The sequence below is a fragment of the Oncorhynchus kisutch genome, linkage group LG3 (assembly GCF_002021735.2).
Source record: "Oncorhynchus kisutch isolate 150728-3 linkage group LG3, Okis_V2, whole genome shotgun sequence".
Lineage (NCBI taxonomy): Eukaryota > Metazoa > Chordata > Actinopteri > Salmoniformes > Salmonidae > Oncorhynchus > Oncorhynchus kisutch.
In genome coordinates, this window is record NC_034176.2 from 65,028,770 (window position 1) to 65,043,858 (window position 15,089).

General features: G+C 41.2%; 2 protein-coding genes and 2 non-coding genes across 4 annotated transcripts; all 4 read left to right on the top strand.

Moving 5' to 3' along the window:
• The first annotated feature begins 373 nt into the window (after positions 1–373).
• Positions 374–4,639, top strand: LOC109887579 (glycine cleavage system H protein, mitochondrial-like). Its single transcript, XM_020478925.2, has 5 exons — positions 374–875; positions 2,438–2,517; positions 2,918–2,981; positions 3,092–3,223; positions 3,536–4,639. The coding sequence occupies exons 1-5, from the start codon at positions 725–727 to the stop codon at positions 3,631–3,633; spliced, it is 525 nt and encodes a 174-aa protein (XP_020334514.1). The 5' UTR covers positions 374–724; the 3' UTR covers positions 3,634–4,639.
• Positions 4,640–5,691: 1,052 nt separating this feature from the next.
• Positions 5,692–10,235, top strand: LOC109887590 (60S ribosomal protein L13). The gene is made up of 6 exons (XM_020478933.2): positions 5,692–5,804; positions 6,295–6,412; positions 8,034–8,175; positions 8,642–8,815; positions 9,534–9,590; positions 10,026–10,235. Exons 2-6 carry the CDS (start codon positions 6,309–6,311, stop codon positions 10,182–10,184), a joined length of 636 nt encoding a protein of 211 aa, XP_020334522.1. The 5' UTR covers positions 5,692–5,804; positions 6,295–6,308; the 3' UTR covers positions 10,185–10,235.
• Positions 9,043–9,125, top strand: LOC116371983 (small nucleolar RNA MBII-202). Its single transcript, XR_004209083.1, has one exon. It is a non-coding gene; the product is annotated as a small nucleolar RNA MBII-202 (small nucleolar RNA).
• Positions 9,771–9,855, top strand: LOC116371994 (small nucleolar RNA MBII-202). Its single transcript, XR_004209084.1, has one exon. It is a non-coding gene; the product is annotated as a small nucleolar RNA MBII-202 (small nucleolar RNA).
• Positions 10,236–15,089: the final 4,854 nt, after the last annotated feature.

The following is a 15,089-nucleotide window of genomic DNA, read 5'->3' on the forward strand; positions in this document are numbered from 1 at the left end:
AAGGTGAGTTCATTTCCAGTGAATGAAGTCGTTACTTTCTAGTCATGCTGCAAAGCACTGTAGGACCCTAGTGTTAAGTCTACCAAGAAAACCATTTGTTTAATGAAAGCAACACTAGGTTCTAGGAACTGTTGCCCAATCTCAGAAGTTGTGTACAACGGATACAATAGAAACTTTGAGAGTTAGGGCTGTAATATTCATGAAGGAAAAACTAGTTAGTCATAACCCAGTTTCTACAATCTACCAAGCATAATGAGAATGGTCCCGTACACCTGTTCAGACGTTGCATGAATCAACCAATGGTTGTGTGCCACGTCATCGATTGACTGATTGTTCTAACATATGTGGTGAGATGATAGTTCAAATACATATCCAGGTGGTGTAAAATATGGCATGCTTCAGCAACGCCTGGGCAGAGGAACGCGCCCAACCCTTATAGTTAGTTCCACAATGCCATAAAGATGCAGAGTAGACTTTAGACTGAAGAAGATCTAACACTACCAACTATGCGAAAAATCCATTAGTATCCTAAATATTCTGTTGTGCATCTGTTACGCCTGGGGAGTATCCATATAAGGAAAATCCTTAAATGCCAAATACGGTTCAACTTTCACAAAGTCCTGCTGAAAAGCCGCTTCTATTTCATGTCGAGAGCGCGCAAAGGGTGATGGTGCGCGTTCCACTCAGTCAATTGCATGTGTAATCATTTCGGCCGACACTGAAGATGGCGATGAGAGTAGCGTTCCGGTGCCTTTCTGCAAACTTTTCCCCAGTACTGATTCAGCGTTGTCGACCTGTACAGATATCCGCAAGTCGGCTCTTATGGAAGGCCAACCCCGCACAGTCACTGAGCACCGCCTCACGACTGTCCACAGGTAACAATTTGTTACAATGTTGCCCAAATTGGCGCACTCGGTGTTGCATGCTACATTTATTAACATCACAATTGATGTACGGGACTGTGGCTACACATTCCAGTCACAGAGGGGGATAATCGCACACTGTTTTGGTCAATCCCCCACGGTACATTTTTACACGTCAGTGAGAGAGTGTGAACTGCGATGTTTATATTTTTGTGGTCAGCATGTCCAGGTTTGTGAACAGTTTAGGACGCATTCCCTGCTACGATAAAGTTTGGGCGATGGGTCAAATAAAAAGTAGCCAAATGTTGGCCGTTACGTGGTCTAAAAGTAAACTATTCTCTCGTTATTCCCAGACAGAAATCAATGGAAATCAACGTTCATTTTCTTAGACGACACTGTAAAACGCGGTCTTAAAAAAACATTAGGGCTTGTTAAGCACTCAAGACACCCACTGTCTCGTGCCCCAATGTAATGGATAATTACATAGAGCAAATCACGCACGAGTTTGGACGTAGGCAAGTCAAATGCTGGTCGGGATTAACACATTTGAGCATACATCTATATTTAGCATATTTACCACATTTGTAGTCTGCAAATAAATGCATGGTGTAATTTTTGGGTGGTGGTTTAGTCTAGAAATTATATTGAAGATCTCCATTAAGGTAAGGCTCTCTTGTCTTTCAGACAAACCAGCCATGCCTCAGCATCTTTCACAGTTCACAATCTGGTTCAAACCTGTATTTTTCTGCATGATCTGATGCTAGCATTGGAAGCTGTTGAGGCATTTAATTCCTCCCCAGCGTATTGGGGAAAATTTACAGAGTTTGACATAAACCACGTTTTAATGTTTCTTGCTTGAACTGTGGATTACATATTTGTACAAAAAAAATATAACATATTACTAGTTAATTTAATAGAATGAACAGCCCACATAGCAGATTAGAGGAAGGATGTTTAAATGTGTGTGCTCCCTCCCACCACTCATACTGTGTACAACTATACTACAATGTACAGTAATAGCTAGAGAATGCTGGTACATTGTATGAGCAATTGACATCACAATGGTGATAGTAATACAATTCACATCTTGTTTGACATTACAGGGCTGAATGTGCATGAATGGTATCTTTTGCCACCTTCCAGTATTTTAAATGAAGTTTGCTGTTTTGCACAGTACTTTTTGGTGCTGGTCCATAGTACATTAGTGTCCTTTGGACAGTTAATAACAAGTGCAATGTTTGGGATGGGTACTTAGAGTTTGGAAACCCTAAATTAATGGTGTTGTACTCCTAGAACACGGAAAAACTAAAATGTCAAGTTTTGGAGATTATGACCATGTCAAATCAAATCAAATGTATTTATATAGCCCTTCGTACATCAGCTGATATCTCAAAGTGCTGTACAGAAACCCAGCCTAAAACCCCAAACAGCAAGCAATGCAGGTGTAGAAGCACTAGTCAGCTAGTCAACTAGTCAGTGTAGTGTACTAATACATTATTAGTTTGACTATTAGTCTGTGCTGTTTTTCTATGCACATGCATCCCATTATCTGATGTGAATGTCTATTTTTACAGCCCTGAAATTCACAGACAAGCATGAGTGGGTACGAGTAGAGGGAGGAATTGCCACTGTTGGCATCAGCAAATTTGCTCAGGTAGGCAGTTTGGTTGATATTTTTATCAATGATTTAGTGTGCTACTGTTTCCAAATGACTTATCTGACATTTATTGGTCTACATAATGCCTGTATTGTCTTGAAAGATTTATTTTGGAACTTTGTACTTTGTCCTGCATTACAAAGACATATACCAGAATGACAATTTTACATATGTATGACAAATTTTTTAGGGTAATTGATTACTTATATTATGCCTGGCTTAAAAATTGAGGCTCAATCTGATATTTGTGCAAGAACTTGAAGTTTACCACAACTTACATTGGCCTTATTTTATGCTTTCCCAGAATTTCCTCAATGTGTACTTCAAATATGAATATTTTGTGTTGCAAATTCTGTGTAGCTGCTAAAATGTTAGAATTTGTGTCCCCCCATTGTAGGAAGCATTAGGTGATGTGGTATATTGTGGACTCCCTGAGGTGGGGCAAAAACTTGAACAAATGGGTGAGATTTTTTTTCGGGTTTAAGTTTCCTCCCACAAGTAAATGACTCTTGTGACCACGAGCTTTGTTGCCAATAAGGAGGGTCATGCATGTCCTTTGCTTGTGTTTCAGAGGAGTTTGGTGCTTTGGAAAGTGTGAAGGCTGCTAGTGAGCTGTACTCTCCACTGACTGGAGAGGTAACTGAAATCAACGCAGAGCTGGCAGTCAACCCTGGACTAGTGAATAAATCCTGCTACGAAGTGGGTGAGTATCTTATGCAAGAACAAGTGACAAGACAAATCAGTTGATAATTTAGCAGACACTCTTATCCAGAGTGACTTACAGGAGAAAATTAGGGTTGTTTTGCTCAAGGGCACATCAACAGATCTTCACCTATTCCGCTTTGGTTTTCGAACCAGCGGCCATTCGATTACTGGGCCAATGCTCTTAACCGCTATGGTACTTGCCACCTTATGTGAATTATTATATATTTTTTGGGTGAATACTCATTCAACACACTTATTAACCGCCCCGCCCTGACAATTTTACTGATGGTTGTTCTCCTTTGACTTCCAGGCTGGCTAATTAAGATGACTATTGACAACCCTGCAGAACTTGATGGCCTCATGGACGATTGCTCCTATGAGAAATTTATCAAATCCCTTGATGAGTAGACTGCTCGACTCTCCATGTTCTTTTTAAAAAAAATGTTATTTTTAATGATGATTACAGGTCTTTCACACTAATCCTATCTGGACTGGCTGTAAAATCTCAGCTAAAAATATTATATAAAGTAGCCATATTTATTTTGACTAATTGTTTAGTCACCAAGATAACCTAAATGATAATAAAAAATGCTCACCTAGGTGCTTTTGCTGATTAAACCACAAGACAACCTGAAGGGTTTGTTCCCATGTCCCGTTGGCACAATGATAAATCCTGTTGGCACATAAATAAGAGTTGATTACTTCAGGTGCTTGGTTTGAACTGAAAAAAATGCAGAGAAGTGGCAACAGGTTGGAAAGTGATCGGAAATGAGAAGTCCGATACAATAAATACAATCCATTATTTTTTCATTATGGCTTTTCTATTCCATCTGATGGGACGGATGGAATACAGTACTATTCACTTGCTTTACATAAACCACCTTAAGTCATTATCTAAGTCTAAAATTAATTTGATGTCTGGCAATGCAAGATTAGTCAAAACCAAACCTTGGCTGGTAGCCTGGCACTTCCAAAGACTCCCACACTTGTAGATTGACATTTTTCAGCAAGATCACCTTCTTTAGAACAAAAGACTACAGCACAAATTAATCAAGAATCAAATCTATTTGTGATATTTTCCTATTTTGAGGTAACATCTGACATCAGGAATATGTGGATAATATTGCATTTGTTGTGCTGTTTGTACACACTGCCTGTGATTGTTGACATGGCTCACTAATATCTACTGCTATTCATATCATTCTTAGTATATGTTTTTGGTGTAGGCCTATATATGCATAGATTGCATTTGGATTATTCGTTGTGTTATTTGGGTTACCTGGATTTGTTCTGACATTCATATATTGTTTTTGATTATTTGTGTACTTGTTTGGCATTGTTAGGAGCTAGGAACCCAAGCATTTTGCTGCACCTGCTAAACTGTATGTGACCAATAAAATTTGATTTGATATGCTGCTGCTGTATTTTCCAACCCAAGTGATTCAAGCTAATGGTAACTGAAAGTTACACAAGTGATATTAACACAATATATCTGCACAGTATCATCATTGATTTATTAACACATAATCAGCCCAGTCAGTTAATGGAACAGTAGTTTACATTGTAAAGGGGATATTTCACATACTGTGAAGGGTGTGTGTGGACCTATTCCTAGAAATTACCCTGCTTTAAACTAGACCTTTTGTTCTGATGCCTAACTGGTGAAAACCCAGAGAGATAGAGAAGCACTTGTCATTGCTACATTGAAGCTTGGCACACCTTGACCTTTGCCCTTAGATTAAGATCGAGATGAGGTGCAAGGGGGGATTGATCAATGATTAATGGCAAAAGTGGGCACAGGATCAGTGCAGCAGAGAAACTGAGCATATCTTTGACTTTGTTTTATTTTTATTTAACCTTTAACTATGAATGGGGCTTTACTACTTTTACATGAGAATACAATTTGGCTGTCGGACAGAAAATATCCTTCCGGGATGGTCCTTTCTTGACACAATGAGCAAAGTGATGGTGTTGCTGTTTGTGTGCACTTTAAAAAGACTAAAAAGACTGCCGCATATGATTTCAATAACGTATTAGGGTTAAATATTTGGATGGACAACACTCCTATAATGAAAACATGTCATTCATGATGATCATTACAACAATGAGAATGGAAAATTGGGCGATACTCAGAGAAATTGGCAATCTGAAACAGGCCCGTAAGTTAAATGTGTGTAACTTTATTGTGCGACTGCAGTGACCTCTTGTGGTGTACCTACATATAAATCTTGATTTGGGTGGACGACCATTAGATAAAGAACAAATAATCTGTCATGCATGCATACTGGTTGTTTCAATATGTGTTGTATTGGGACTTGAATAGGATAAACAAAGCACGTTATTACAAAGCATTATGCCAAAACAAGAAGATTTGGTTTACTAACAAAAAAACGTACAAGCTAATTCGATCTGAATGCATTCTGAACAAGATATATTTTTTTACTCAAACTCTTCACACGTGGATATTAGTACATCCGGTTGACACTCCATTGCGTCTACCATTGGCTGCCATCTATATATCCCACAATGCACAATTTTATGACTTCCTTTTTCCTTTCGGCCATTTTCCGCCCCAGACGGTATGTTGAAATAAGCTCACTATTTTTCAGACGAAATCGCTCTTCATCCTCAAATATAACGAAGTTGATGTGAATTTTATGTGTTTGTTGCGAAAGTTTATGATGTTATCGTTAAGAATATATGACTATTGACGAGTTTGTTGAGCTAAAGGCTAAGAAAAATGCGACCGATAGGTTGACAACTGAACCTATCTGGGTTGTAGACGCATGTATGTCTATGTTGTCAGTGACTTTACAAGTGTTTCATTGTCACCACCCATTATCGACAATGATCTCCAAATGATTACGGAGTCATTATCACAGTAAAATATACGTCTGTTTGTGTTGGAATTCATTGTTGCACCCCAGCTTGCCTTGACGTGTGATGGCTAACATTTAGCCTATTAAGCACTTTGTCAGCCATTTTTTTCCTCTGCTGGATGGGTTGATCTTATTGCTAAATGTGATTACCTTCTACGCCTACATGTGTTAATGTCAACTTCTGTTTCAGGGAAGTAGGCAACCATGGCACCCAGCCGGAATGGCATGCTTTTGAACCCACACTTCCACAAAGACTGGCAGACGAGGGTGCGCACCTGGTTCAACCAGCCCGCAAGGAAGACTCGCAGGTAGGCCTTGATTAGTGACTTTGGTTAAGTAAAGTATGGTTGGATAAATGTTAACTTTTGGTTGAACTGTCTTACGTTTCAAACGTCTACTGTATGCAAGCCTACCAGCTATTAACTAGCATGGTTATGTGACATACCGAGTTTGTTAGGTAGCAGTGTGGATTGAATGATGCTATGGTGTAATTTTGTTGTGTAGCTGTGTATGTAGGTGATGATCATTCAAATATAAACTCAGCAACAACAACAAAAAACATCCCTTTTCAGGACCCTGACTTTTAAAGATCATTTGTAAAAATCCAAATAACTTCACAGATCTTCATTGTAAAGGGTTTTAACACTGTTTCCAATGCTTGTTCAATGAACCATAATTAATGAACATGCATCTGTGGAAAAGATGACACTAACAGCTTACAGATGGTAGGCAATTAAGGTCAGTTATGCAAACTCAGATCACTAAAGAGGCCTTTCTACTGACTCCGAAAACACCAAGAAAGATGCTCAGGGTCCCTGCTCATCTGTTTCGAACGTGCCTTAGGCATTCTGCAAGGAGGTATGAGGACTGCAGATGTGGCCAGGGCAATAAATTGCAATGTCCGTACTGTGAGACACCTAAGACAGCGCTATAGGGAGACAGGACGGACAGCTGATTGTCCTCGCAGTGGCAGGCCACGTGTAGCAACACCTGCACAGGATCGGTACATCTGAATATCACACCTGCGGGACAGGTACAGGATGGAAACAACTGCCCGAGTTACACCAGGAATGCACAATCCCTCCAGTGTTCAGACTGTCCGCAATAGGCTGGACTGAGGGCTTGTATGCCTGTTGTAAGGCAGGTCCTCACCAGAAATCACCGGCAACAACGTCACCTATAGGCACAAACCAACCGTCGCTGGACCAGACAGGACTGGCAAACAGTGCTCTTCACTGACGAGTCAGGATTTTGTCTCACCATGGGTGATGGTCGGATTCGAGTTTATCGGCGAATGAATGAGCGTTACACCAAGGCCTGTACTATGGAGCGGGATCGTGGTGGAGGGTCCATCTTGGTCTGGGGCGGTGTCACAGCATCATCGGTCTGAGCTTGTCATTGCAGGCAAAATCAATGCTGTGCATTACAGGGAAGACATCCTCCCTCATGTGGTACCCTTCCTGCAGGCTCATCCTGACATGACCCTCCAGCATGACAATGCCACCAGCCATACTGCTCATTCTGTGCGTGATCTGTGTTCTGTCATGGCCAGTGACGAGCCCTGATCTCAATCCCATTGAGTACATCTGGGACCTGTTAGATAGTAGGGTGAGTGCTAGGGTCACCCCCCTGGGAACTTACAGGTGGAAGACTGGGGTAGCATCTCTCAGCAAGAACTGGCAAATCTGGTACAGTCCATGAGGAAGAGATGCACTGCAGGACTTAGTATCTGGTGTAGCCACCAGCTGCTTGATTTTGCCCCCCCCCCCTTTGTTCAGGGACACACTATTCAATATCTGTTAATCATGTGTCTGAATCTTATATTCCTACAAATATTTACATATTTTAAGTGCTGAAAATAAACACTTGACAGTGAGGATATATATTTTTTTTTTTGCTGAGTTTATGAACAGACTCCTCATTTTTCAGGCGAAAGGCCCGTCAAATCAAGGCTCGTCGTATTGCTCCACGCCCTGTGGCTGGTCCCCTCAGGCCTCAAGTCAGGTGTCCCACCATCAGGTATCACACCAAGGTGCGTGCCGGACGTGGCTTCACCCTGGAGGAGCTCAAGGTAAGAGGGAAATTAACAGTACATTTACCTTTCGAATAATAACCTCCAGGTTTATGCAGTGTTAGTTCATTGTAAGACTGAACAGCCTGAAAAACAGGTTTGAGTTTTTATTGAATATATTTTAGCTTGCAGACTACTAGAACCTTTTACAGCAATCAAGTGATGACATCTCCGGAATCTCTACCTCCTTGATGATTCAATTTGAACCTATATGCTGATGTCTGCTTGTTTTAATGTGTGCTGTGCATATAAAAAAAAAAAAACTCAAAAGCTGGTCAATTGAGTAATAACTTTGGACTCAGGACAGTTAACTAATTTGCTTGACAGGCTTTTTGTCCTAATGTAGCAATCTACTTGTATTGAATTATGTGCAAGCCTTCACACTGCTAAAAGTCCAGGCATGGCTAGCAACTAAATGCCCGACAGTTCTTAAATATTTGGTTCTTGCATGTGCTTTGTATTCTAGGCTGCCGGTATCCACAAGAAGACAGCCCGCACCATTGGCATCTCGGTTGACTCCCGCCGTCGCAACAGATCTTCGGAGTCCCTGCAGGCCAATGTACAGCGCCTGAAAGAGTACCGCTCCAAGCTCATCCTCTTCCCCAGGAAGGCCTCCGCACCGAAGAAGGGAGACAGCACTGTAAGTGTCAGTCATAGAACATTGGGTTGGGTGTTTATAAACATGGGCACGCATAACCATATTGTTTAAGTGATTGCTTAATTTGAAGGTCAGATACATATTTGCAGTGTGAAGACTTCAGCAGTCATGGATAACATTCCCTGTTAAAAGTGATTCTAGAATATTAGCTCATAACTGGGGTAATGATTGCAATTGTGATCGTGAGCAGCACTGGGCCTGCAGTCAAGTGATGACAAATTCTCCGGAATCTCTGTACTACCTTGATGATTACATTTGAACCTATTATCTGATGACTGCCGTGTTCGTGTGCCCATTCTGTAGTTTCTGAAACGACCCATTAGAACGTTTTGAAGTTAAGATGTGGATATTGGTTTTCACGCCGGTCTGAAGGTTTTGAAATGTGTTTACTGCTTTTTGTGCAGAGTAACATTGATCTGCAGGGGCAGGATATTAACCAGACTTTTGTGCTATAGATAATACTGTCTTAGACGTGTTGGAATGTCATTTAAAATATTGTTTACACATAACAGATCTGCATGGTTATCTATCTTATGTGACTACTTTAGGGGCTCCGATTTAGATTCAGTTGGTGTGCTATTAAATGTTTGAGGACTCTTCTCTTCACCCCAGTTGCATTTTAGATTGACTGTACCGTCTTGCATGTGCACATGGTAGATGTTACTTTTCCTGAATGTATTAAAACTTTCCCTTTCTCCAGGAGGAGGAAATCAAGATGGCCACGCAGCTCTCTGGTGCTGTCATGCCTATCAAGAATGTACGTATCACACATTCATCTCTTGATTCACCCCCCCAAAAAATTAAGTTCATGTTCTTTATAATACACTGATTAGGGTTATTGTCTGTAAATGGGAAGACCAGGTCATAATTGAAATATTAGGATATTTCTTGAGTATATGTATTGGACAGATATGTTAGAGCTCTTTTAGCAGTCAAGTGATGACAAATTCTCCGGAATCTCTGTATTGCCTTGATGATTCTCTTTGAACCTATTATCTGATGACTGCCAGATTGTGCTGGGCCTTAACTTACAGAAGTGGACACAAATAATTAAGGCATTGAGTAATGGCATGGGACTCTGCTAATCCATTCATTGTATTTGACTTTCACTTTGACTGAAATGCCTCTACTCTTGATGAGTATATCTTTACATCAACTTTGTTGTTAATTGGCTCTTCTCCCTCTGCTGCAGGTGCACAAGAAGGAGAAGGCCAGGGTGATTTCTGAGGATGAGAAGAACTTCAAGGCTTTCGCCAGCCTGCGTATGGCTCGTGCCAATGCTCGTCTCTTCGGCATCCGTGCCAAGAGGGCAAAGGAGGCGGAAGCGGAGAGTATTGACAAGAAGAAATAAACCGCTAGTTTCTATGGAACTTTCCAAAATAAAAGAACGTGTACAATTTTACTGGTCATTTTTCAATATGAAGGGTCATGTTTGTTACCATCTCATCTTGTACTCTTAATTTTTATTGCAGTTGTTGGGACATTTCTGATCAATGATGATAAACACAACTTTGGGACATTAGAAAAATAGATTTTCATGCTTTAGTATTTCAGTGATCACATTTGATGGATTATAGAAATACAGGCATCGATGCGAACATTAAATAGAATGTTGACTGTTGCCCAAGAGACCAATGGATGGAATTTATCTTGCCCAGTCACGACCAGCAGGTGGTGGTTGTGCTACGTTGTAAATTCCTCACCCTGGCATTTTCAAATTGTGGAAACCAGTCTCCTGAATATGAGCTATACACTTTGAAAGTGGTCTTTGAATCGTCTCCAACGAGTCAAATGGAGAACAAAAGTCCTTCAGCCCAAAAATTCATAAGGCGTCTGCCAGGAGTAAATTCATCCACAAACTCATCTTAAATTATTGCATTCATTGATTTCATATGAACCCATTCAAAATATTAAGGGATGTAAAGCCAAAGTGGTGGTCACTTTCAGTGTTTTTGATTCCTGTAATTTGAATTCCTAAATATGAAATGGCTTTTTTCACAACGCAGTCTTATAAAACCTCAATAGAATGGCGTCCTTGGCATGTCTACTGGCTCAGAATAGTTCACTGCTCATGTTAGTTTCCCTGCTAGCTCAACCAGAACCTTGTGTGATTGACTTATGAGGAATGCTCCAGCCTTCTAGAAGTTAATGAAAATGCGTTTTTGAGTTTTTTTGTTGTGTGTAATTGTGTAATTCGATTCTCAACTTAGCCCTGAAGGGCAGGTGCATGGATCAGAAAACCAGTCAGATCTGGTGTGACCACCTTTTGCCTCATACAGCACAACGCATCTCCTTTGCATGGCGCTGATTGTGGTATGTTGTACCACTCTTCAATGACTGCGAAGTTGCCCCCACCACCATTATGGGACACTGTTCATAACGTTGACATCAGCAAACCGCTCGCTCACATGACGCCATACATTGTCTGCCATTGCCCAGTACAGTTGAAACCAGGATTCATCCATGAAGAGCACACTTCTCCAGCATGCCAGTGGCCATTGAAGTGGCTACGATGCCGAACTGCAGTCAGGTCAAGACCCTGGTGAGGACAAATAGCATGCAGATGAACTTCCCTGAGACGGGTTGTGCAGAAAGTCTTCAGTTGTGCAAACACACAGTTTCATCAGCTGTCCAGGTGGCTGGTCTCAGACGAGCCTGCAGGTGAAGAAGCTGGATGTGGAGGTCCTGGGCTGGCGTGGTTACAAGTGGTCTGCGGCTGTGAGGCCAGTTAGACATACCACCAAATTCTCTAAAATGACAGAGGTGGCAAATGGCAGAGAAAATAACATTCTACTCTCTGGCAACAGCTCTGGTGGACATACCTACAGGAAGCATTCCAATTGCATCTGTGACATTGTGTTGTGTAACAAAATGCACATTTTAGAGTGGCCTTTTGTTGTCCCCAGCACAAGGTGCACCTGTGTAATGATGCTGTTTAATCAGCTTGTTGATATGCCTCACCTGTCAGGTGGAAGGTTTATCTTGGAAAATGAGAAATGTTCACGAAGGGATGTAAATAAATGTGTGCACAAAATTTGAGAGAAATAAACTTTTTGTGCGTATGGAACATTTCTGGAATCTTATATTTCAGCTCATGAAACATGGTACCAACACTTTAAAGGGGGAAACCTAGTCAGTTGTACAACTGAGTGAATTCAACTGAAATGTGTCTTCTGCATTTAACCCAAACCCTCTGAATCAGAGGTGCTGGGGGCTGCTTTAATTGACATCCACATGTCAATGTGCCTTCGGAATGTATTCAGACCCATTGACTTTTTCCACATTTTTTACATTACAGCATTATTCTAAAATGGATTAAATAAAAAATAATTGATCAGCAATATACACAACACCCCATAATGACAAAGCAAAAACAGGTTTTTAAAAATGTTTGCAAAAAACCCCAGGAAAACCTTATCTACATAAGTATTCAGACTGTCAATTTTGACTGTCTCAAAATTGAGCTCAGGTGCATCCTGTTTCCATTGATCATCCTTGAGCTGTTTCTACAACTTGGTTGAATTCTATTGATTGGACATGATTTGGAAGACACACTTCTGTCTATATAAGATCCCACAGTTGACATTGTATGTCAGAGCAAAAACCAAGCCATGAGGTCGAAGGAATTGCTTGTAGAGTGCCGAGACACAGATCTGGGGAAGTATACCAAAAAATGTCTGCAGCATTGAAGGTCCCAAAGAGCACAGTGGCCTCTATCATTCTTAAATGGAAGAAGTTTGGAACCACCAAGACTCTTCCTAGAGCTGGCTGCCTGGCCAAGCTGAGCAATTGGGGGAGAAGGGCCTTGGTCAGGTGAGGTGACCAAGAACCCAATGGTCACTCTGACAAAGCTCTAGAGTTCCTCTGTGGAGATGGGAGAACCTTCCAGAAAGATAACCATCTCTGCAGCACTCCACTAATTAGGCCTTTATGGTAGAATGGCCAGACGGAAGCCACTCCTCAGTAAAAGGCACATGACAGCCCGCTTGGAGTTTGCCAAAAGGCACCTAAAGACTCTCAGACCATGAGAAACAAGATTCCTTGGTCTGATGAAACCAAGATTGAACTCTTTGGTTTGAATGCCAAGCGTCACGTCTGGAGGAAACCTGGCACCATCCCTACGGTGAAGCATGGTGGTGGCAGCATCATGCTGTGGGGATGTTTTTCAGCAGTAGGAACTGGGAGACTAGTCAGGAATGAGGGCAAGATCAACGGAGCTAAGTACCTGCTCCAGAGCGCTCAGGACTTGGGGCAAAGGTTCACCTTTCCTAAGCACACAGTCAAGACAATGCAGGCGTGGCTTCGGGACAAGTCTCTGAATGTCCTTGAGTGGCTCAGCCAGAACCCGGACTTGAACCGCATCGAACATTTCTGACGAGACCTTAAAATTGCTGTGCAGCGACACTCCCAATCCAACCTGACAAAGCTTGAGAGGATCTGTAGAGAATGGGAGAAACTCCCCAAATACAGGTGTGCCAAGCTTGTAGCGTCATAACCAAAAAGACTCTGCTGTAATCCCTGCCAAGGTGCTTCAACAAAGTACTGAGTAAAGGGTCTGAATACTTATGTAAATGTGATTTTTATTTTAAATAAATTGGCGGAAATGTCTAAACCTGTTTTTGCTTTGTCATTATGGGGTACTGTGTGTAGATTGAGGGGAACAAATAATTGAATAAATTTTAGAATTAGGCTGTAACCTAACAAAATGTGGAAAAAGTCAAGTGGTCTGAATACTTTCCGAAGGCACTGCACATTGACATTCTACCACCAATATGGTATTCTCATGCACCTGATACCTGCACGGTGAGTAATATCCTGGGGAAGAGATTATAACCACAGAAAAGGCAGAATCTGTGGGAACATAAGGACAGGGGTGATGAAGTCTGACATCATTGTTCCTATGCCCCTCTGCTAGTATGACTGCCACAGCATGATGTCTTAAAGTTACTTGAATGTCAACTGTAGCAATGTATGCTATAATAGCAATTATACAACCAATACACTGTAGCTTTTGACTATGTATAGGAATGTTGCCTTGAAGTGTGTGGGCTTTACCTTAAAAATGAATGCAGTATCGTGCTTCTACACCTGCATTGCTTGCTGTTTGGGGTTTTAGGCTGGGTTTCTGTACAACACTTTGTGACATCAGCTGAAGAATTGCTTTATACATTTGATTTGATATCAAATTGAATGTATTCTGGATTTGTATGATGTCATGTCTCTTGATTTGCTCAGCAGTGTTCATGGGCGGAGGCAGGGAGGGAAGTGGAAGTATTACGCAACGTCACATTTCCTCTGCTCCTGCACACTCTGTCAGCCATGACAACCTCTGACCTGAGCAGAATTAAAGATCAGGTGAGAACCGCACAAGATTCTGTCTCTACCAGGTGTGCTTTAATGTCTTCTGTTCTGATTATTTACTTCAGATTGTGCTGCTGGTTGTTTATTCATGTTCTGACTGACTTTTGGAGTGTTTAAACTGTAAGATTATACAATCTGTTCAATGTAGCTTTGACTTAGTCTTTCCCAAAACATAATTTATTAGTGTTTATTTCTTGAATGTTCTCCCCTAGGCCTGTATCATGGCCTTAGGATCCAACAGGAATCAATTGAAAGGTTTATGACTGACAACTTTCATATTAGGTCACTCAATGAATAGTGTTGAGGTAAGAGGATAGGCTTGTTTCTAATTCACTGAGCCATATTTAGATCAACTAGATCATGTTAAAACAAAAGCACACCAAATAGATTAAGTGGAAATTAGAGCAACCATAGCCAGTATGGGAGCCTCTAGAATCAATGAAGTATTGGGAGTTTGCCCAAAAACCTACATGTAAGTCAATGTGTCTAAGAATATCTTAACACAGGGGACCTGCTGGGTGGAGGATTACATATGAAGTTACACAAACTCCTCACCAGTGCCTGCACAAATTCCATTTTCTTGTTTTCCATTATTTTTGTTACCTGAATGGCTGGAATCATTAAAGTTGGTTGGTATGTAGTTCTCGTAATCAAAATTATTTTCTGTTATGTTGAAAGCAAGCAATCAATTTTTGAACTACACAACATCATAATGTCTGCCTGGGAGCTGGAGTGGTATAAACAGCTAGATAGCTAGAGGACTCTTGATAAATATATGCATAAGTACACAGGAAGTCCAGAGGGAGAGGCTTTAGTGTTGGCACAGCGGCAACAGATGGTTCTGCTTAAGAGCTACAGCATAATGGAGCTCAGGTGTATGGCCCAGGGCACTGTT